The following is a 20374-nucleotide window of genomic DNA, read 5'->3' as shown; positions in this document are numbered from 1 at the left end:
CGACTAATCCCTTCCAAACCATCCTTTGCCTTTGCTTGCCTTGACTGAACTTGCCGCGCACTCAATCCTGTCCTGGCTCACCATCTGTAAGACCTTCGCTTCTTCATGACGCGTCATGTAGCAATATCTGATGAAGAACTCCAGAACAAAACAAGTCCGGTTCTGAGCTTCCGCACATTCGGCTCGCATAGCGCACAGACAGGAATCCCCAACAAAACCGCTCTATCGGACATCTGCGCCATCGCTGTTCAGACTCTTACCCACTAGAAAAGGAAATAAGCTAAAAGGAAGCTCAACAAGCACAGAGCCGCAACGATCTGTACAGGCACGCCATCTGCTGGTTGCTGTTGAACTCCCATACCGGTCGTGCCGGTCGCGATACGCTCTCGAGAGTCTTGGTTTACCGCATCCGTCTTCCTCTGCCTTAGACCTTGCTCTTCGGACTGTTGTGTCATCCTCGCAATAGTAGCTTTCGCTTGAGCAAGTTGCGCTCGCACGTCATCGCCAGACATGGGTACTGCGTTGGCCACGCTGGAAGCCGCAGCGCCAACAGTAGATTGCGCTGACGCTGCTGCATTGCTGGCAGACTCGGTCATGGTCTTGCTGTCGTTGAACGAATGCGAGTCAGCAGCATTTGCAGAGCGGGTGCCTGGGGTGACGGCTTCCGGAGCTGGAGAGCCATATGAAGGAGCTGGGGAACCGTAGGCTGGGGGTGCTTCGTTGCCGAGATGCTGAGGGGTAATCAGTGTTTGCGAAAAGGGGTGTGAACGGGTTCGACTCCTTACTATTCCATTGACATTGTTGTGCTGTGGGGTAGACGCCGTGCCATCAGCGGGCAAGAAGACTACACGAATCTTCCTCTCCTCAATGGAACCCTTTGAAATCTTCTCCACATTCTGCCACTGTTGGGTTTTCAGCAAATGTCCTTGCACGGTGTAGAAGATCCTGACTAACAATGGCTGTCACACTGCCCAAGTCTCTCTCTGGCGTGATTGCGACAGACTGGACCAAGAATTTGTCGCGGCATCTAGCATCAGGTGGAGGATCTTCTCTCATCGCCTGGAGGAGAACTGCATTTATTCAGAAGCCGAATTCCTTATGGTCTTTTCCGTTGATGTTGCTTACCTTGCACCTCAACCTCGCTGCCGACTTCAATGCGTCCTGAATTGGGCCGAACACAATACCTGGCCGCTCCTCAGTAAACTTACCAACACGGTCCGGTATCAATGCTTACTGTTTAGGAGCTGTAGTTTTAACCTGCGATATGTTCCAATCAGTCCATGCCGCTGTGGCACAAGCCAGACACGATAGAAGAGCTTACCTTGAACGCTATCGGATCCTTGCTCGGATTGCTGAGGCGTAGAAGCTGCGTAACTTCATGTGTGAAAGGACCTGAACCAATTTGATTAGCTACAGGGGCAGATCTGCGATACCGAGAACGTACGGCGAAAACCAAGCTCGGGGGGATCGAGCGTGACCGACATGATAACGACTCGGGGATTTATATCTTTGTGTCGGTCGCTATGCAAGAGTTTGGTGATGTACTTGGATGACGTGGATCGAGATTGATATGACACTCTCCAACAAGCTCTACTTTATGAGATTGATAACAATTCAGCACTTTGGTGAATACTACTGAATACGGAGTAGTGTAGGCTACATATGATGTTAAGAGGCTGGAGAGACTGGAGAGAGGACCCTGTCTTGGCCAAAGGACTAACTCTAGGCGCCGGCTCTCGGCTGACGTTCGCGGTTTCTCGTGCTTCAAAATGTCGAACATGCTTGAGAAATCAACAACACATTTTATTTGACACTGTCCCTATTGCACCAGTCCTTCGAACTGCTTTTAACTACCTGCAGCTGAATCCAAGCTTTCCAACAACTTCCCTTCATCCTTAGGCCGGGTACCAAAACAAATGGCATCTACCGATCTTAACACTCTTCTTGAAATGGGCTTCGACCAACCAAGAGCTGAGCTGGCCATGCAGAAGAAAGGCGATTGTAAGTCACCATTCGCAGCTGAAGTGGTCTACGAGATCCCCCCTCGTGATAAGACAATGACATGTCGACCAGTAACAGCAGCAGTGGGGTGGCTCGAAGAGGTGGAAGGGAAGTCGCTCGACGAAATCAAAGCAGCAGACGCCAGGGCCGAGACGGATCCCAACACAGTGCCAGCAGACTTGAAGCCGGGCGAGGAAGCCAAGTCGCTCGTGTGCGGTGATTGTGGCAGAAAGCTTAGAAGCCATGCACAAGCGGAATTCCACGCTACCAAGACCGGCCACGTTGACTTTTCCGAATCCACCGAGGAAATCGCGCCTCTCACCGAGGAGGAGAAAAAGGCAAAGCTTGAAGAGCTGAGAAGGAAACTTGCCGAGAAACGGTCTGGCACATCGGAGCAGGATCAATTGGACAAGAAGAAGAATGAGGTAAGACCCTGCTGGAACCTGCAATGCCTAAGCAAGCTGACTCTGGGTCATAGGAGATCCGTCGGAAGAGCACCAAAGAGACACAAGATATTAAGGAAGATCTGAAGAAGAAGGAGCAGCTCAAGGATGCTGCCGCAAAGCGCAAGGAGAAGCAAGATGAGATAGCCGCCAAGGAGAGAATCAAAGCGAAAATTGCAGCAGACAAAGAAGAGCGACGATTGAGGACAGAGAAGGAAAAAGCGGAACGTGAGGGACGAGCGCCACCAGCAGCCCCGAAAGCCGCCGCCCCCTTCCCTACAACTTCCGGCCCTGTAGCATCGAAGCCTGCATCAGCATACACCGAAACACGCCTACGGTTACACCTCCCGACGGGCAACATTCAAAAAGCCTTCCCTGTCGACACCACTCTCTTCGAAGTCGCCTCAGCTGTAACGCAAGACTCGGGTCTTGAAGTTGGAAGCTTCGTTCAAAATTTTCCAAAGAAAGTGTTCGACGCAGTAGATTTCGGAGCCTCTTTGAAAGAGCTCGGATTGGTACCGAGTGCTTCGTTGATTGTCAAGTGACGTCTCGTTGTCTCGTCAACGGGTTTCACGAATCATGATAAACGAATATGAAAGGGTGGAGCATAGGGATTATGGCTATCATTGCAAGGCGTCTGGGACATCCTATGGCGACTAGGGTTGAGCCATGAAGGAAAACCCAGTAGTGGTTCCTGCTTTCTTTCAAGATTTACATATTCATGGCCATCAAGCCATTGTTATTCGATAATCGATGCATAGAAAGCAGTCCAAATATATTCTGTGGACAATGATCTTCGTTGGTATTGTCGACTTTCGCAGCACTCCTACCTACCTGCCTACCTGCTCTTGTGCAAGTTTTCATTTTTTTCATGGCAGATCAGACATGTGACTTGGCATTTTCGGCGACGCGCCGCCAGTCTTGGCAGTCGCGACCCACCTCGTCCCAGCTCGACATCAAAACACCATTAGGCCAATTCTTCCTTAGATGATCATTGCTATGCTCAAGCCTTACGTGAAATCAGAATGCCAGGGTCAGTGATCTATCTCAATCAATAGCTAAACATGCGCTGACATGCGCCAGACAAGGCGAACAGCACAAGCCTGCTGCTACATCGGTCAACCCATATGAGGAGGTGAAGCCTCATGTCAGTGAATACACTGCGCAAGATATCGCCACGTTATCGAGTCGTCTGGAGAAGCAGTTGGGACCGGAATACATTTCATCAAGACCAGGTGCTGGGGGAGGCAAGGTCCACTACTTGTCGGCAGACAAATGCATCAATCTTGCAAATGAGGTTTTTGGCTTCAACGGATGGTCGAGTGGAATCCAGAATGTGCAGATCGACTTCGTAAGCGAGATTCGGGTGTGCAACTTCAACGAGGATCTAAGTGTAGGCTAGGTCGACGAAAGTCAGAGCACTGGGAAAGTCAGCCTTGGTCTATCAGTCGTTGTCAGAGTGACACTTCGAGATGGTACATTCCACGAGGTAAAGTCTCCCGAACGAAAGCGATCGCATTCACATATACTGAACTGTACCAGGACATTGGGTACGGGCATATCGAAAATTGTAAAGGCAAAGCCGCAGCTTTTGAGAAAGCAAAGAAGGAGGGGACGACTGATGGATTGAAGAGAGCCTTACGCAACTTTGGCAACCTACTTGGCAACTGTGTCTATGACAAAGACTACGTAGCGAAGGTTACGAAACTCAAGATCGCCCCAGTAAGTGGACCAGTCCGTTGCTGCCACCGTTCACTGAACGTAGTTATAAGACCAAATGGGACCCCGAAAATCTGCACAGGCATCCCGATTTCGCTCCGGTCAGGAGGGAGTCCGCAGCTGATGCTCTTTCCCGGCAGCCCAGTCTTCCTACTTTGAAGAGGGAATGGCCTACAGAGAGAGAAGACACGCAAGCTACAGGTTGGTCAGGCTTGTCTCAATATTGCGTTTGAGCCATTGCTAAATCACTCTACAGCTCTCAATGGAGACCCTGAAGACGAATTTGGCAGTAAGACATTGACCAGCTCCTTTAATAGCAAGCGCTGACTGGCGGCGCAGGTGATGATTTCGACGAAGCAGACTTCAGTGTCTCTCAAGGTGATCATCCGGATGAAGTGAGGCTAGATCCCTCTGTTTCTTCGGACCATTTCCGACGCAGGAACAGTCTTCCGGGTAAAGCAAGTGTTTCATCCACGCGTGCACCGGATTACAACGGCATGCAAAGACTTAAGTCGCCGCTCACCCGCAATCATTCCATGACGTCCGATCATATTGCAGCTCCCCAAACACCTATTAATCTTGGATCAAACAATCCGGTACTCCCAATGAATGTGGTTGAAGGTCCGCAGAACCCAGGCCAGGGAACAAAGCCACAACATGTTCCTGCTCCTCCACCACAAGTCAAACCATCAATATCGGGACAGCAACTACCTGCGCCACGCTTACCCCAAAGCGTACGGGCCCAAGATAAGGTCCTTCCAAATGAAATGCCGAGTCTCGATTCATCGAGCACATCAGAACACGACCCACCTGTCGGCTTTTTCACAGCGAGAGCCGCCGAATCTCTTCAGAATGGACCCGGTCTGCCATTAAAGGCTCCAGCCTTCAATCCCCATTTAGAGAGCCCGAGTATTCGAAAGACCGCGGGAGTTGATCACACAAAATCCAAGCCTGTCGGCAGGGAAGCTATTGGGGCACCGCCACAACCAGCAGTGCCTCGTGCCAACTTTGTAAATCCACAGTCAGATAAGACGAGGCGGGTTGGTATGCCGATGGGAGCCCCAAGCCCGTTGCAGAATCGAGGCTCGTACAAGCCACCCCAGATGAAGAGACCGGTAGAGAACAGCGGGCCGCGTTCAGCATTGGGCGATGTCACAAACGTGGCTTCTGATGCAGGTGGAGACGTCAAACGTCAGAAGATTGGGTTAGAGGCACAGCTTGTTCACAGCAATGTGGAGATATTGAATTCGTAAGGTGTAACAGAGGCAATCGACGAACACTCGCATGGCAAAGGTGCATAAGGGTTGCTTGAGGGAAATCCTTTTGGTCAAAGCATTGCATGCATGTCTATCTGTCTCTAGTGTAGCTAAGTACAATTGCAAGCTCGTTTCCCAGATCGATCACAGTGTGGGAATGTTGATGTAAACGAGGATAGTCCTTGAATCCATGTCTCACAAACCTCGTTTGCGTGCCACGAGCAACGGGTCCTCTCCCTTCTTACCTGCGGCAACAAAATTGACACGGTTCTCTGCAAGGGCGATAAACCCAGTCTGATTGATCATGTTTCGACGAGTAGGACGCGTCGTTGAGGTAACATCCACCAGCGACTGTCGATCTGAGATCGGAGCTAAGATGTCATTGCTACCCGAATATTGGGCACGCGCCGCCGCCCCATGGTCCGCCGTAGTGTTTTGGTTCAACAGATGAGCTGGAAGAGAGGGCCCTTTGCCCTTAACTGGTGGAGGACCGAAGGGATTGATATTCGACTTTTCAGGAGTTGAGAGGTCCGTTGCAGCTGGCTTGGCAGGTCTCTTGTCTGAGACTGAGAGCCTCTCAAAATCCTCGGTCAAAGACGCGGCAGTGTGGTACCTAGTCTTGTGTACATGCTCGCCAATGAGAAAGGCGTGCTGTTGCTGTGCGAATTTGGTCGCGATACCAGTTGTGACTTCGGGAACTGAAGCTGTCGGACGTAGGGATACGAGCTCCGATTTGGTGTAAATTCCAGGACGAGGAGCCTCTTTCACTGGAGCAGTGGCATTTTTGCGGGCGTGCACCTGTATTTGAATCGATTTAAGGAGTTCGAGCTGAGTGGCATTAAATACACCGATCTTCTCCAAAGCCTCTATCTGCTGATCGAAAGCTAAGACTACCTGGTCAACATGATGAGAAGGCGGCTCCTTGGTGCTAGGTGCTGTGAACTGAAGCACTGGCTGCGTGGTCTCTCGACCGGTGTCGAGATCCATCAGATCACCTTTGGGACGGGAGTCCAAACCTTTAATAGTCTTGCCAGCTGCTGTTGTTGTGTTGTGACTCGGTGTATCAATGGCCGAAGCATTGGACTTGTGCGCAATCGCCTTCTCGCTTGAGGTGTCTGTGATCTTTGTGATCAAAGTGTCATTTTTGTATCCAATTACTTTCTCCTTTGAGGTATCCGTCGCGGACGGAGCGTCCTTGATGTTTGGTTCATCCCGAGTTCGTTCTTTGCGTATTCCGACGGAAGCCATGAACGCACTGGGTGCAGCAAGCATTCCGTCATAATGACTATTAGTTTTGGTTAGTGATAGCATACAACTTGGTGAAGATCAAGCACTTACACCGGTGGTCGGGTGAGCGTAGCAGGTGTGCTTGGTGTGGTAGTGTTTCCTTTCGCTGATTTCACAGCTGAGACTGTCTTTAGTATGGGGTGTGGTTGGTGGCGAGGTACGTCGATTTGAGCACTAGGTTGCCCTTTCGGAACGCGGACGCGAGTGATAGGCTGAACCAATGACCCATCTTGAAATGTGACCCTGCGTTCTCTGTGTCCCCAGTCAGCAAGACCAGATTCGACCATCTGACTATCGATCGAGGTGATTACCCTTTGGCCTTCCCTCGGCCACCCCGACCTGTAGTTCGTCCAGCATTGCCGCCACCTCTGCCACCGCGATCACCACGGTCACCCCTACCGCTACGACCTCCTCCACAAAAGTTTTCTTCTCCCGTATAGTCTCGAACGCTGTCGTCACTCATGAGTCTGGCTCGGTGAGTTTGACCCAAGCCTTCGTTGACAGCTCGTAGATTCTGTGTATCAGTGCCATCATCTTGTAAACGCGTCCAAGCATCTTGGCTCATGATTAGCACGCGACAAGGTGTTCAGCGTATACAGTCTTACTATTCCAGCCTTCTAACTTGGACTTCTCTCCTTGCCCGATGCTTCTCTTGTTCACGAGTCGCTGTGATTCAAGGTGCACCGTAGGGACATAGCTAGCTTTGTTTTCCTTGAAGTCTGTCGTCGAGAGAAAGTCTCGGCGTCGCGATCCCAACGCTTCCATTTGCATAGCAACTAGGGTTTTTTGCTTTGCTTGGTCCTCCACGAGAGGTGGAGTACCATCTCGGAACCCGACGAGATTTGGCATCGTCTGCGAGTTTTAGGAATGGTTGTGGTGTACTACCGTCGTCTTGTACAGACGAGGGGGGGGATTAGCCCAAGCAATGGATGGTATGGATGGTATGGATGGTATGGATGGTATGGATGGTATGGAGGGAATGGGGTTGATGATGTGGTTGCTAATCTTCCAAACTGAGGTAGAGAAGGAAGATTTTGCTTACCGCTTATTCTTAGCGCGCTTTGGGCAAGTTGCAAGACTTCACTTTATGGAAAAGGGCAGTGAGAGCTAAGCTCACACCCAATTCCGCGGAGGATATAGCGCTTGTCAATCGTGATTGGAAAGTTGGGGCCTAATCAGCCTAGAATAGGAGCCGGAGAGCAGACATACACTTGTTGGCACTATGCATCATGAAGATAGACGAATAGAAAGGAAGTTTGGAGTTAAGGACAAGATAGGAAGTCGAAGCTAAATTCATAGCAAATCCCACGGACAAGCGGGCGCTTCACTTCTGTGCTCCCTTTTGTGCTAGGAAGTCTGATGTGAAGGATAAGTAGGACAGGATAGGACAGGAAGTCGAAGCTAAATTCACAGCAAATTCCATGGACAAGCGGGCGCTTCACTTTTGTGCTCCCCTTTATGCTAGAAAGTTTGATGTGAAGGATAAGTAGGACAGGATAGAACAGGAAGTCGAAGCTAAATTCACAGCAAATTCCACGGATAAGCGGGCGCTTCACTTCTGTGCTCTCCGTTATGCTAGGAAGTTTGATGTGAGGGATAGAATAGAATAGGAAGTCGAAGCTAAATTCACAGCAAATTCCATGGACAAGTGAGCGCTTCACTTCTATGCTCCCTTTTTCTAGAAAGTTTGGTGTGAAGGACAGGACAAGAAGTCGAAGTCAAACTCATATCAAATCCCGCGGACAAGTAGGCGCTTCACTTCTAGGCTCCTATCTCCTTGAGAGATGCGAGATTTGAAGAATTAGGAAGATGGCCGGGTAGCAGATAGTGGATAGATAAAAGGGAGGTTTGGGGGACGATACCAGGACAGAAGATCGAAGCTAGATTAACAGCAAACTCCGCGGATAACTAGGCGCTTCACTTCTATGCTCCCTTCTCCTCGAGAGATATGAGATTTAAAGAATTAGGAAGAAGATCGAGTAGTATATAATGGATGAATATAAGGCATGTTTGGAGGAAAATACCAGGACAGAAGGTTAAAGCAAAATTCACACCAAATCCCGCCGACTACTACTAGGCGCTCCTTTTTTGCACTTTCTTTTCTCCAGAAAGTTGAGTGCCCGATGGACCTAAAATAGGGCCGGGCAGTAGATGGGCAACAGATGGGCAGTAGAAAGGCAGGCGTCACAATTTTGTATTGTGAGACTGAATATCGAAGATGTGCTTAGGACTTTGGAAGTGACTGGGAGAAGGCAGAATGGTGAAGTTTCATTCACACCAATTTTCGCGGGGAACTGGGCGCTTCACCTTTGTGCTTCCCCTGTGTCCTTTAATCTCGTCAGAAAGTCCAAGTCTAATTTTCTTGGGAGATAGTGATTAGGCATTTTACTTTTGTGCTTTTCTTCTGTCAGAAATCCGGTATTCAATGTCCTTGAAGAACAGTAGACGGGCAGGCATCACAGTGTACGGTCTATAGACATGAGCACATGAAATGTGGGAAGTTCGGGGTCAGTGAGAAGGGAAGGCCAGAGTGTCGAGGGTTCGTGTACACCAATTGTCGGGCAGTTAGGTGCTTTCCCTGTTCCAGAAGTCAGCCAGGCAAATTGGCAGAAAGGGACTTCAGTCGAGGCCGCTGAGCTTTCCTGGTTACCGCCGAACTTGGGCTCTCACCCCGAGAACATTTGTCATTTATGACCGGAGCTGCTTCAAATTGAGGATACTTCAGGAGTTTGTACCTCTTCGACTGCCACCTTTCCTAGAGGCTCGCCATGGAACGTGCCAAAAAGTGGCAGTTGTTGCTGTCCAGTCGCAGATTATTTCTGATCTCCAACGGTCGACACTCCGTATGTCGAAGCAGCCCAAGAAAGATCTACAGGGTTTGTATGCTATTATCCCGACCTTTCAAAGACAGCGTGCGTCCAGCTTAGGCTTCAACGACATAGCTAAAAGGCACAGAGCTAGAAAAGGTGACAGTGGAAGCGGTACAGGTCGCTGAGTTGTTGGGAAGAGCAGCACGAACGAGAATTTTCATCCCGCATGCTTTTCCTAACGCTATCGATACTACTCATGATTGACGGGGTTTTCGGTTTGATGCTGAAAATGATGTGAAAAGAAAAGATTTGGCGCCTCAGACTGCCAATTTCCTGAGGGTCTGCCTGCTAACCGCCGGCGAAAGGTCCTTGCTTGAAGGTACCTGAACCTCTCAAATACCACGCCAAAGGAGCAGTATCGTTGGTAGTTGTCCCACGAGACGGCAAACATGCTGTTGGTCACAATGAAAGAGGACACGGACCTTCCGGATTCCAAGGCAAGGGGCAATGATCACAGCAATCTTTCTGTGAAATGGCTAAGTACCGTCTTCATGCATTGCAGGCGGATGAAATCGGCCCTCGTAGCTCCTTTGAAGCTCTAAGACTATTCCTGGGAGACAGATCCCGCATGACAATTCCTATACTTTATCGACAGGAGTGAGCGCCACCTTCATTTCTAATCATCTTTACGACTGCCTGTATCAGGCTGATGGTCATCACTATCATCTACTTGCCAGTCAGTCACAGCGATCTATTCTTCTAAGATGATAAGAATGCATGAGGGTTTCCTACTCCGAAGACAACGCAGAGGATCGCGGGAATGGTTTTCCAGCTACGGGTGCTTAATTTGATATAACACAGGGGTGGAAGAATATAAGCGAGCTTGAAGAGAGTTTTTCAGCAGCTTTCTCTTTGCAGTATGCCGAATGCTTACAGCGCAGGCGCTCGTTGCCCCAATAAGCTCGAATACAGCGCCAAGATCACAAGTGATCAAAGACAAGGTCATTGCCGCTACAACTAGGAACATTGTGTTAGCCTTAACGATCTCGTCTACTCTTTGCGGCCGATTCTCAGAAGCCTTGGGAAACGACTTACCAAGAGATGTAGTGAGAATTAGGTGAAGATTAGGATTGTGCGGTTCATTGGGGAACCAGTAATTCTAGACTGTCAGCTGTGACGAAAACCTCCGGAAATGGACCGTACGAACAATCATAACCTCACGGCACACGAAGCACTCTGAGACGTCGTCAGCTAGGCCTCTCATCCAGAGCTAGCACGAACGGACCAAGCGGTAAAGTCGTCACCATGTTGGCTCCCAGGAGACTACCCTTACGTCAGCAGGACACCGTCCACAGTCCCAGTAGATTGACTTACAAGCGTGCAATGTTAACCATGAGATTCTCGTTGGGAAAATTATTCAAGATGTTGCCCTGTGTCTTCTCTCCAAAGGTGACAAAGCCAGCCAAAGCCATGGTCAAACAAGCTAACATCGACGTGAATGTAGAGTAGTGGGTAACGCGAGCGAATCTATCCATCGTCGGCTTCTTTAGAGAACCGTATATCAGGAGAGAGTTGTGATCTGACAGCTCGTTAGTGGAGCAGAAGTGCAAGGAAGCCGTGACCCCTACGACAGACAAATGCTATGATCGTTAGTCTGTCTCTGGAATTTGGCGTTTCAGAACGAAGAGACCTACCGAACGATATCACCGAGATTGCTTGAAGGACACCATTCCCCACAAACAGCGAGCCCTTCAAGTTACCCTTGAGATCCTGTGGTACCCCAACGCCCTGCGTCACGACTGTAATCAGGATAACCTACATCTCACATTAGTAAACAGTTGATATGCCTCAAAGAATGGTTCCATTACCGCCATGCTTAAAAGTGCTAACGTCGACGCTCTTGCTAACTGAAATTTGGTTAACGAATGCCAAGCTACAGGAAAAGGTGGTATTTTCTATACTTTTGCAATGTCGCGATATAGAGACAGAGGATAGCTGAAACAGAGAGTGCACAAAATGATCACAGCTCGTCTGTTGGTTAAAAGCCAGAGGAAAGGCATGTCCGATAAAGACGGGAGAAGTGCCGCAATCACGCTGGGGATCGTATCTCCCATGATGACACAGAAGGCGACCATGCCTCCAAAAGCACTGAAGGGAGCATAGTTAGCATTAGCCTTGGTCGAGGCTCGATTTTGCATACAAGGCGAATTGGGCGATGGAGATCGCAATGAGTCCGGAGGCGCCAAAGCAGTGTTCCACAGTTCTGTCGAATGTAAACATTTTATAAGTTGCCATCAACGCATGCGTCCTCACATACCCTTGGAAAGAACTGGCACCACTGAATTTCGAATTGATCACGATCAAGCTGCAAAGCACATCAACTCTCGCTCTTAGGTTTGAAAAATTGATATGGTAACACCAGAAAGGGAGGATATCGAGAGCGAGGGAGAGTCTTGCCGTATGGTCCAGTCTACCTAGACGACGATCAGTGTCCCATGGTCCACAAAAGTCGCCAGGGGGCTCACTGTGATTGTTAAAATAACCAGGAGGACGATTCCCGCTGATCTAGCGATATAGGTAAGGACACAAGATTTCAAGGCCGAATTCGAACAGTAAGATTTACAAACCGGCTTGCCGAAAAGCATACGGCTGACCTAGAGCTATAGTATAAGTTTGGGACCGCGAAAGCAATGTAACTAGCAGTGAGAATTGCCTATTATGCCAGCCCCAATTATTGAATTCGCCATATTCATGAATGCACTTCTGCAAACATTTCAGCACCCGAGCCCGGCCCGCAAGGTTGCGCTGCAGAACTGCCCTACATTATACCACTCTTCGGCCTGGCATTCTCCAGCAGTCCCTCAGCGTTGAAATCCAAATCTTCGGCCACCATGACACTAGGTGCCTCGACATTGGTGAGAAGAGGCGCCCTTTGCCCTGCGCAACTTTCCCTACTCTCAACATCGTTTCCGAACAAGTCATGCTCAGCCTCGGGCCAACCGCCGTTTTCCCGGCTCGGTGTACGCACATGGCCGTTGAGCGCATGCTCGCCGCTGTCCGTCTCTCTTACGTCGAAGCGGACTCGATTTATGGTGCGCGGAGCGCGAGGGAACCCATTTGAAGCGGTCCTGGAGAGAGAAGATTGGGGAAATGGAGGCGGTTGATGTGCTGGCGAAGGTCCAACTTCATCGTCGTCAACGGCGCCTTGGGCGAGCAATGAGCGAGATTGCTCTGGCTCTCGGCTGACTTCTATATCCCGTAGGTCATAAAGGCGATCTTTGGGCATTGTGTTATCGCAGCAACATCATGGAAGAGGTCCACAACATAATTACATGAGCAAAAAAATGAAAATACAGTTTTGATGTGGAAATGTCGTCTCATCAATAGGCAGTACTATAGGGCTGAATACCACTAGTCATCAACTTTCAAAGGTTGCGCCTATTCCCTCTGCCTCTTTCCATTCCTTCGTAACACATGTGCTCATTCAAGGACGAAGCCTTGTATCATGATAGCAACAGAGACTTCTCTAGGAACTTAATGACTGCATTCAGCTTAAGCTATATGATTCATCAATGGTCCAGACCACGAAACATTCTTTTCCACAGCCTGCTCTTCATCACAGTCGAAGCGAACATCCGTTGTTACCGCGCTGAGATCCAAGCCTGATAGCATGCAGCAATCTTTTTGGTTGTATCGTAGCCGTCCAACTTCCACCGAGAAAAATGACATAAATCGAGAATCGCTTCAACAAGGAAAAAATAAAATAAAAAGACATTCCCACACTGCCCTGGCTTTCATTCCTGACTCACGCCTTCGCAGTCTTCCTCGCCCCTAAAATATCATCCAGCAGTCCATTCCAAAGTTCCTTTACGACCCCCGGCTCCTGCAGTCTTTCGATGGGCAAACCCGTCACTTCAGACGCCGCCGTGGTGACCGTGTTCGTCAAGTCAAAAGGATCGAGATCTGTGTGTCCTGGATTGTCTGTCACGTCTGACATTGCGGAGGGAGACTCGATATGTGTTCCATTCGCACTTGCCGTTGTGATCTCCGGTCGGATCACCGACTCAAGAGCTTCGTTGCTTCTTGCAGGCGGTGAAGAATTGAAGGGAAGGATGGGAATACGCATTATCTCATTCTTTGCGGGCTCACGGAGCTCGTATTGAGGGAAGTAAGCAAAGTCAATGCTTGAGGTGTCCCCAAGCGTCCTCCTTTGGCTGCTGCAGTGAAAAGGCCGGATGGACTTTGAACACCTTTAGGTAAGAGAAGAGGACTCAGCAGCTGTTTTGGTGGGGCTGAATTGGCAGAGTCTACCTATGCTTTCCAGGATAGTAGGAGTCATAAGCTCGCGGGGTGTTCAGCGTGACAAGGCGCCGAAATGCGCCGACTTTGTGAATGGCAGTAATTCGAGACATTGTAGACGAAGGGTTCGTAGTGTTGGTAACCGAAGAATTTCACAGGCGGAATTTGATTGGACTCATTCAGGAGCAGTGCAAGAGGGTACGTGTCATGTTAAATGCAATTCGTCGCAGTATGCCATGCCATGCCATGCATATCTTACGTAGGTGCTGTACTTATCTACAGTCGGAAGCTAATTATCTGCGAGCCCCGCTTTTGTTGAATCCAACAGCTACGGTGAATTACCTTATCAGACAATTTTCCTGCCTCGACCATACCCTTTTGGCGATAAAGTCCTCAATCATACTCTAATAAATCATGCAGCACTCGCTGACCGAGGAGGAGTCGAGGACAAGGCAACCCCTCAGCGACCGGGCATGCTTTCCAAGTTGTCTTCCATTTCATCATGACGAAGGCAGCGTAACTTGTTGAAATCCATCTGTAACAGCATCCACTGGCTCCTTGCCGACTTCTGTAGCCTCCGCTCCCCCTGTTGCCGTTTCCTCCACACTTGGCTGCGCATGCACCTTTTCAACCTGGTGTTCCGGTTTCTTTGTCTTTTTCTCTGCCTTTTTGGCTTTCACAGCTGCCTTAGCTGCTGCCTTTTTCGCTGTCTCCTCTTCCTTCTTTAATCTCTCTGCTTGGGTCCCTCCGTACATGTCCCGCCATTCGTCCTCTTTCTTCGGGTCAATCAGTATGAAAAGATGCTTTGCCTTGCCAATGTGATGACCAGGCTTTATATCGTCAGCCGTCCAGTGATCAGGGATGAAGAGAAAAGGTGCGTCCAGTTGTTCAAGGATAGATTTGGAAGTCGCCGGAAGGTATGGTTCGAAAATGCCGGCGCAGAGATAGATGATGTTTATGGCGAGACCTATTACCGCTGCAGCTTTTTCGGGCTCATTTGCAGCGAGCTTATTGTCGAGTTTGTTGCTTTGGATCTTCAGGTTTACTATCAGACACGTCTCTGGTTGTTGGCGTGTAACATTCCACTTACGAGATTGTTCCCTGCCTGTGCAATGTCCATCGCGCTTTGAAGACCATCCTTTAGATTGACCGCCTCAAGGTCCTTCAGATACTGCTTCAAATGCTGATTGATCTCGGCCCTGGCCTGCTCGAATACAGGATCCGAATACTTGGCCGTATAATCTGGTATGATAGAATCGTAGATCTTGCTGTTGACAAGCTTCAATATGCGGTTGACGAAATTTCCAAGCTTTGCAAGCAATTCATTGTTATTCTGCGCAACGAAATCCCTCCATTCGAATTGGCTGTCGGCAGTTTCTTTGGGGAAACAAACCAGGGTCAGCATGTCTCATCCGAACTGAATTGTACCACAACGCCTGTAGTAACACCGGAATCCGCCCGCAAACGCTGCCTTAGTGCTCAAATTGTGGTCCTGTGTAACCAGAATGACACTCAAATCACATACCTGGTCTGTGCTTCAAAAGATAGTACCGCCACACGTCGGCGGGGACTCCTGTGTCTTTCGCATTGTTGCCAAAGACACCAACTCCTCGCGACTTGGAAAACTTGCCATTTTCGTAGTTCAGGTATTCTGTCGTTGACAGATGATGTAGCATAGTCCACGGTTCTTTGGTGCCTATTTGACTGCCGGGGAAAATGACCGAGTGAAAAGGCACATTATCCTTTCCCATAAATTGGTAAAGCTTCACGTCTGGATTGCGCCACCACTTCTCCCAATCTTTGGTATAATTTGCAGTTATCGACACGTAGCCAATGCAGGCATCGAACCAGACATAGAACACCTTGTCTTTGTAGATCTCTCTATCCTTCTCGTCTGCGAAAACATCAAGTGGTATTGGTGTTCCCCATTTCAAGTCTCTGGTGATGCCTCGATCCCGCAGCCCTTGCTTTAGCCAAGATTCTGTGATGACTTTCCCGTTGCTGGACCAAGCACCGTCTTCACTGGCCTTTTTGAACCACTTCTGTATATCTGGCTGAAGCTTGTCGAGTCTGATGTGAATGTGTCTTGTCTCCCGTACGACTGGCGTCGCATCTGGGTCAATCTTGCATCGGGCGTTTTTGAGGTCCAATGGCCCGTAGTCTACCGAGCCACACTTGTCGCATTGATCCCCCCGTGCGTCTTCGTAGCCACATTTCGGACAAGTACCCTCAATATATCGATCAGCAAGGAATGATTTGTGCTTTTCGCAGTATGGCTGCTGCGAAGTCCGCTCGATCAGGTAGTCATTTTCGTATAGTTTTCGAAATATACTCTGCGTTATGTCCTGCTGTTGTTGGGTGGAAGTTCTTCCGAAGATATCGAATCCGATCTCAAACCACTCATATATCTCCGCATGGATTTGGTTGTACTTGTCGCAGAGTTCTCTGGGAGAAACATTTTCTTCCAATGCCTTGGTTTCCGTAGCTGTTCCGTACTCATCGGTGCCGCAAACAAATAATGTTGGTCGACCCCTTGCTTTGTTGTACCTATGCAGGATCAATGAGAGCGTACACAACCTTTGAGAAATGCGCACACCTAGAAAAGACGTCTGCGCTCAGAACACTCCCAACGATGTTCCCAAGATGGGGGACTGGACAAATTTTCTGGGGTCAGCGTTTGGTTTGCAAGATAAGACTCAAGTCACGGGATAATGATATAGATTAGGTTATCAGGCGGACAATGGTCCTTGCACTGAAAGCATCCTATTCAGCAATAAACCAAGTCGAAATGCACATACCATTATTAACATAAGGAAGGGCACTTGTAATTAAGACATTCGTCTTTCCCTTGATGGGAAGAATTCTTCCTGGAGCCTCCATCGTGACAATGCTTGTATGTGGATATTGTAGGAGGGGTCTTATTCGTATCAATTCACTGCTCTTTCAGATTACTTGCGATCGTCGGCGGCTCCTCGATATGCCGCGTATTAGAGTACTTTAAACTTTTAAAGTAAAGTCAGCTCCGCTTCGCGCTTAATGAAACTTACATTGGTAACATGGGATCTAAAAGTGGGCGCTGATTTGCTGTCCATTCGGTATTACGACGACAATACCTAAGCTCCACCTCAAAATATTTTCGAGGAGACACTACAGAATGTCATCCGTTGCGACTTCAGATCTTCCAAATACAGCCACTCAAGGTATGTTGCCATGAGAAACATCATGTCTTGACCGTAGCAGCCTGCCATTACATTTGTCTTGAGCTAACCAGTACCAGTTTCGAAAGGCAGGAAGCACAAGAAAAAGAAGGGTAGCAAAGCGAAGCTGAACGGGGATCTGGGAAAGGTCAATGGCGCTAAAGCAAATGATGAACACGAAAACGATGACGCCGATGGAGAAGAGCAGGAATCTAAGACACCTTCAGAGCCACCGAGCTCGCCTCAAAGGGCCGAGATCGACCTGGGACACCCAATGACCAATGGTACACCGAGAAGAACCAATGATGTCCCCGATAGGTCCGTCGAGGTGGATTCCCAAGAGCAATCTGTTGCCGAGGAAGAGTCACCGACTTCTAAAGACGTTGTACTTGGTGACAAAAGTACGGCACCTACGACGACTGATACAGATGCGAGATTGGAAGCGTTAGTAAGTGAGCGGGCTGCTCTTCGGGAAGAGGTAGCGCACGTTCGGAGATCTCTCGAAGAGATACAAGGAAAGCACGAAGAGGAGCTTGGCAGTATCCGGAAGCAGCTTGCGGACACACAGGGTGAGAAAGAACAAGCTGAGACACAGTATCGAAATTTGCTTGGAAAAGTCAACACGATAAGATCACAACTGGGTGAACGGTTAAAGGCAGATGCTGTAGGTGTACATTTGCGTTCTACCATTACGTCGCTGATGGTAGTATAGGAAGACTTGTCGCAGGCACGGAGTCGAATGGAAGACCTTGAGGAGCAATGCGGCAATCTACGTGAACAAAACGAGGCACGTGCTGCAGAACTGGCAACGATTGTAGAAGAGGGAGAGCAGAGATCAAAAGAGTTATCGAGTCTTCGGAACAGAACCACTCTTTCGCAGCAAAACTGGTTTAAAGAGAGAGGCGACTTAATACAGCGAGAAGCCCATGCCAAAGAAGAGTTTGAAGCCGCGAAGCAAGCTATGGAAGATTGGGAGGTCCTTGCAATGGAAGAACGAACCATTCGGGAGAGTATCGCAGAGCGGGTCGCAGATCTGGAAGAGCAAGTGGCGAGCCATCGTGAAGCCCATGAACGAGCAGCCTCGGACCGAGATAGTCAGTCGTTGACCGTCGACGGGCTTCAGAGGGCACTTCAGGAAATCCAAGATGGTAAGCCCCATTTAAGTCGAGAGACTACATTTTCTAACAACTTTTCCAGCTCGGAGACGTGAACTACGAGAGCTTGTAGAAAACTCGCAAGCACAGGTCGAAAAATTACAGAAACAACTTCATGAAGTTGAAGGAAGAGCAGCTGACGCTACTACTTCGCTCGAGTCAACAAAACAGGAGCTTGAGAGAGCTTTGCCTTTCGAGAAAGAGGTGAAGGAGAAGAGCCTTCTTATTGGAAAACTTCGGCATGAGGCAGTGATTTTGAATGATCATTTGACAAAGGCGTTGAGGTACCTCAAAAAGGGCAAACCCGAAGACACCATTGACAAGTGAGCCCCACATCACATCCGCTGTTTGCATTTACTGATCTTTCCAGACAACTCGTCACCAACCACGTCCTGCATTTCTTGGCTCTGGAAAGAGCCGATCCCAAGAAATTCCAAGTATTGCAAATAATTGCAAGTCTACTAGCCTGGACAGATGGTAAGGCGGAATTTTTCGCTCCAAAACCCCACTCTAGTCACTGACAATTACAGAACAACGAGAACAAGCTGGTCTTGCGCGACCGGGTGCGTCGAACCCAAATCTCCGCGTGCCATTATCGCCGTGGCATAGGACGCCTAGTACACCAGCCTTATCTACCGACTTCTTTCCCGAAGGCGGCACAAGGAAGGAATCTCTTGCAGAACTTTGGTCCGACTTTTTGGAGCAGGAGGCACAAGAAGGAGTCAAGTCTCCCAGGTCGCCTAGCAGCTCTGGTGGCTCCAAGCCTCCTTAATTTTCACATTCATTGCATTTACTTAATAGGCTCCATAGCTGCTATCTATAATCATGGTTGACGATACACTCGATCCAGGCAGCTGGATGCTGGTCGCTTCAGGGCGCAACGTTGGTGGAAGCACCAGCAAGATTGTGCTGACTTCTGCAACGCTTCAAAATTCGGCGGGTCGGGGTGACGGACTTTTTGTTGTAAGAGAAGCTAGGAGATACGATACGGTCGCTTCGTTATATTGTACCAAATTACCGGGCCGCTGCCGCTGTTTAGCGCAGGACCCTGGAAAACCCAATTGGCACGATTGGTCATTCGTGAGTTGTGACTTGTGAGCTATGTTTCTGTGTAAACCTGCACCATCTTGCTCGGCATCGCTGTGCACAAGATTTTCACTCCTTACAATCTCTTCTTGTTCGCTCCACTACACCTCAATGGCTGCCTTAGGTACGATTCTATTTCCGATTGAAATCCTAGCGAGTGACTAAACATTCGACTTGATAGCAACCCAAATCCACCGCCCAATCGTTATATCTGGTCCCTCGGGTTCCGGTAAATCGACGATACTCAAGCGTCTCTTTGCAGATCACCCGGACACTTTTGGATTCTCTGTCTCCCGTAATACACCCTTTACGCGTCTCTACTCCGATTCTTCTGCTCACGTTGTACCTAGACACCACCCGCTCACCCCGCCCCGGCGAACAGGATGGCCGTGAATACAATTTCACTAACCAAGAAGCATTCCTGGCTTTGGTCAGGGACGGTGGTTTCATAGAACACGCTAAGTTTGGAGGGAATTACTACGGGACGAGCGTGGAAGCCGTCAACGATGTGGCTGAGAAGGGGCGGATATGTGTTTTGGACATTGAGATGGAGGTGTGTGCTCTGTCAACGCATGGCTCCTCGCTTTTGATGATAACCACGGAGCGGCTAAATGAATCCTTTCGATTCTTCAGGGTGTCAAACAAGTAAAGAAGACGGATTTAGGAGCACGCTTCTTGTTTCTATCGCCGCCCTCGCTGAAGATACTAGAGGAGAGATTAAGGGGCAGAGGGACGGATGACGAGGAAAGTGTGAAGAAGAGATTAGAGCAGGCGGACAAGGAAATGGCATTTGCAAAAGAGAAAGGTGTGCACGATAGAATTATCGTCAACGATGACTTGAACAGGGCGTACCAGGAGGTGGAGGAGTGGGTTGTCGATGGGGGGAGATTTGGAGGCCAAGTTTGAATTTATCGCTGATTGAACCAATATAGAGTCCTAGAGGATCTCATCTTCATGATGATCGTGTAATGCTAATTAAGTAGACCTGAGCGGTCTACTGGTGCTGTTCACAGTCCACACGGATCTTTGGGGCTCTGATGAGCAAATGCAACTCTAACAGGACAACACTAGGAAAAGTCGCTTGCAGTTTTTTTGTGGGTCAGAAGATCTCAGTCGCATATT

At 49.1% G+C, this 20374-nt stretch overlaps 9 protein-coding genes across 9 annotated transcripts; 4 read left to right on the top strand and 5 right to left on the bottom strand.

The window, feature by feature from the left end:
- Nucleotides 1–263: 263 nt before the first annotated feature.
- On the bottom strand, nucleotides 264–1484 carry HO133_010638 (uncharacterized protein; the record flags this gene model as incomplete). The annotated part of the gene is made up of 7 exons (XM_037301490.1): nucleotides 264–731; nucleotides 786–902; nucleotides 955–1070; nucleotides 1126–1184; nucleotides 1235–1257; nucleotides 1322–1392; nucleotides 1445–1484. 7 exons carry the CDS (start codon nucleotides 1482–1484, stop codon nucleotides 264–266), a joined length of 894 nt encoding a protein of 297 aa, XP_037153124.1.
- Nucleotides 1485–1916: 432 nt separating this feature from the next.
- HO133_010637 (uncharacterized protein) lies at nucleotides 1917–2989 on the top strand (the record flags this gene model as incomplete). Its single annotated transcript, XM_037301489.1, has 3 exons — nucleotides 1917–2001; nucleotides 2074–2426; nucleotides 2480–2989. The coding sequence occupies 3 exons, from the start codon at nucleotides 1917–1919 to the stop codon at nucleotides 2987–2989; spliced, it is 948 nt and encodes a 315-aa protein (XP_037153123.1).
- A 480-nt stretch (nucleotides 2990–3469) lies between these two features.
- Nucleotides 3470–5416, top strand: HO133_010636 (uncharacterized protein; the record flags this gene model as incomplete). The annotated part of the gene is made up of 7 exons (XM_037301488.1): nucleotides 3470–3477; nucleotides 3528–3795; nucleotides 3847–3933; nucleotides 3987–4166; nucleotides 4217–4364; nucleotides 4420–4452; nucleotides 4503–5416. 7 exons carry the CDS (start codon nucleotides 3470–3472, stop codon nucleotides 5414–5416), a joined length of 1638 nt encoding a protein of 545 aa, XP_037153122.1.
- Nucleotides 5417–5614: 198 nt separating this feature from the next.
- On the bottom strand, nucleotides 5615–7555 carry HO133_010635 (uncharacterized protein; the record flags this gene model as incomplete). The annotated part of the gene is made up of 4 exons (XM_037301487.1): nucleotides 5615–6704; nucleotides 6758–6949; nucleotides 7018–7261; nucleotides 7312–7555. 4 exons carry the CDS (start codon nucleotides 7553–7555, stop codon nucleotides 5615–5617), a joined length of 1770 nt encoding a protein of 589 aa, XP_037153121.1.
- A 4779-nt stretch (nucleotides 7556–12334) lies between these two features.
- On the bottom strand, nucleotides 12335–12802 carry HO133_010634 (uncharacterized protein; the record flags this gene model as incomplete). The annotated part of the gene is given in 2 exon segments (XM_037301486.1): nucleotides 12335–12453; nucleotides 12472–12802. 2 exon segments carry the CDS (start codon nucleotides 12800–12802, stop codon nucleotides 12335–12337), a joined length of 450 nt encoding a protein of 149 aa, XP_037153120.1.
- Nucleotides 12803–13321: 519 nt separating this feature from the next.
- HO133_010633 (uncharacterized protein) lies at nucleotides 13322–13928 on the bottom strand (the record flags this gene model as incomplete). The annotated part of the gene is made up of 2 exons (XM_037301485.1): nucleotides 13322–13700; nucleotides 13828–13928. The coding sequence occupies 2 exons, from the start codon at nucleotides 13926–13928 to the stop codon at nucleotides 13322–13324; spliced, it is 480 nt and encodes a 159-aa protein (XP_037153119.1).
- A 387-nt stretch (nucleotides 13929–14315) lies between these two features.
- On the bottom strand, nucleotides 14316–16695 carry HO133_010632 (uncharacterized protein; the record flags this gene model as incomplete). The annotated part of the gene is made up of 5 exons (XM_037301484.1): nucleotides 14316–14849; nucleotides 14906–15192; nucleotides 15341–16362; nucleotides 16412–16466; nucleotides 16614–16695. The coding sequence occupies 5 exons, from the start codon at nucleotides 16693–16695 to the stop codon at nucleotides 14316–14318; spliced, it is 1980 nt and encodes a 659-aa protein (XP_037153118.1).
- A 274-nt stretch (nucleotides 16696–16969) lies between these two features.
- Nucleotides 16970–18938, top strand: HO133_010631 (uncharacterized protein; the record flags this gene model as incomplete). The annotated part of the gene is made up of 6 exons (XM_037301483.1): nucleotides 16970–17015; nucleotides 17093–17676; nucleotides 17725–18160; nucleotides 18210–18489; nucleotides 18537–18643; nucleotides 18697–18938. 6 exons carry the CDS (start codon nucleotides 16970–16972, stop codon nucleotides 18936–18938), a joined length of 1695 nt encoding a protein of 564 aa, XP_037153117.1.
- Nucleotides 18939–19363: 425 nt separating this feature from the next.
- Nucleotides 19364–20158, top strand: HO133_010630 (uncharacterized protein; the record flags this gene model as incomplete). The annotated part of the gene is made up of 4 exons (XM_037301482.1): nucleotides 19364–19376; nucleotides 19434–19547; nucleotides 19603–19805; nucleotides 19886–20158. 4 exons carry the CDS (start codon nucleotides 19364–19366, stop codon nucleotides 20156–20158), a joined length of 603 nt encoding a protein of 200 aa, XP_037153116.1.
- Nucleotides 20159–20374: the final 216 nt, after the last annotated feature.

This window comes from Letharia lupina, assembly GCF_014066315.1.
Source record: "Letharia lupina isolate WasteWater1 chromosome Unknown contig_9, whole genome shotgun sequence".
In the NCBI taxonomy this organism is placed as follows: Eukaryota; Fungi; Ascomycota; class Lecanoromycetes; order Lecanorales; family Parmeliaceae; genus Letharia; species Letharia lupina.
Note: the sequence above shows the minus strand (reverse complement) of the source record. Positions and strands in the feature narration are given on the sequence as shown.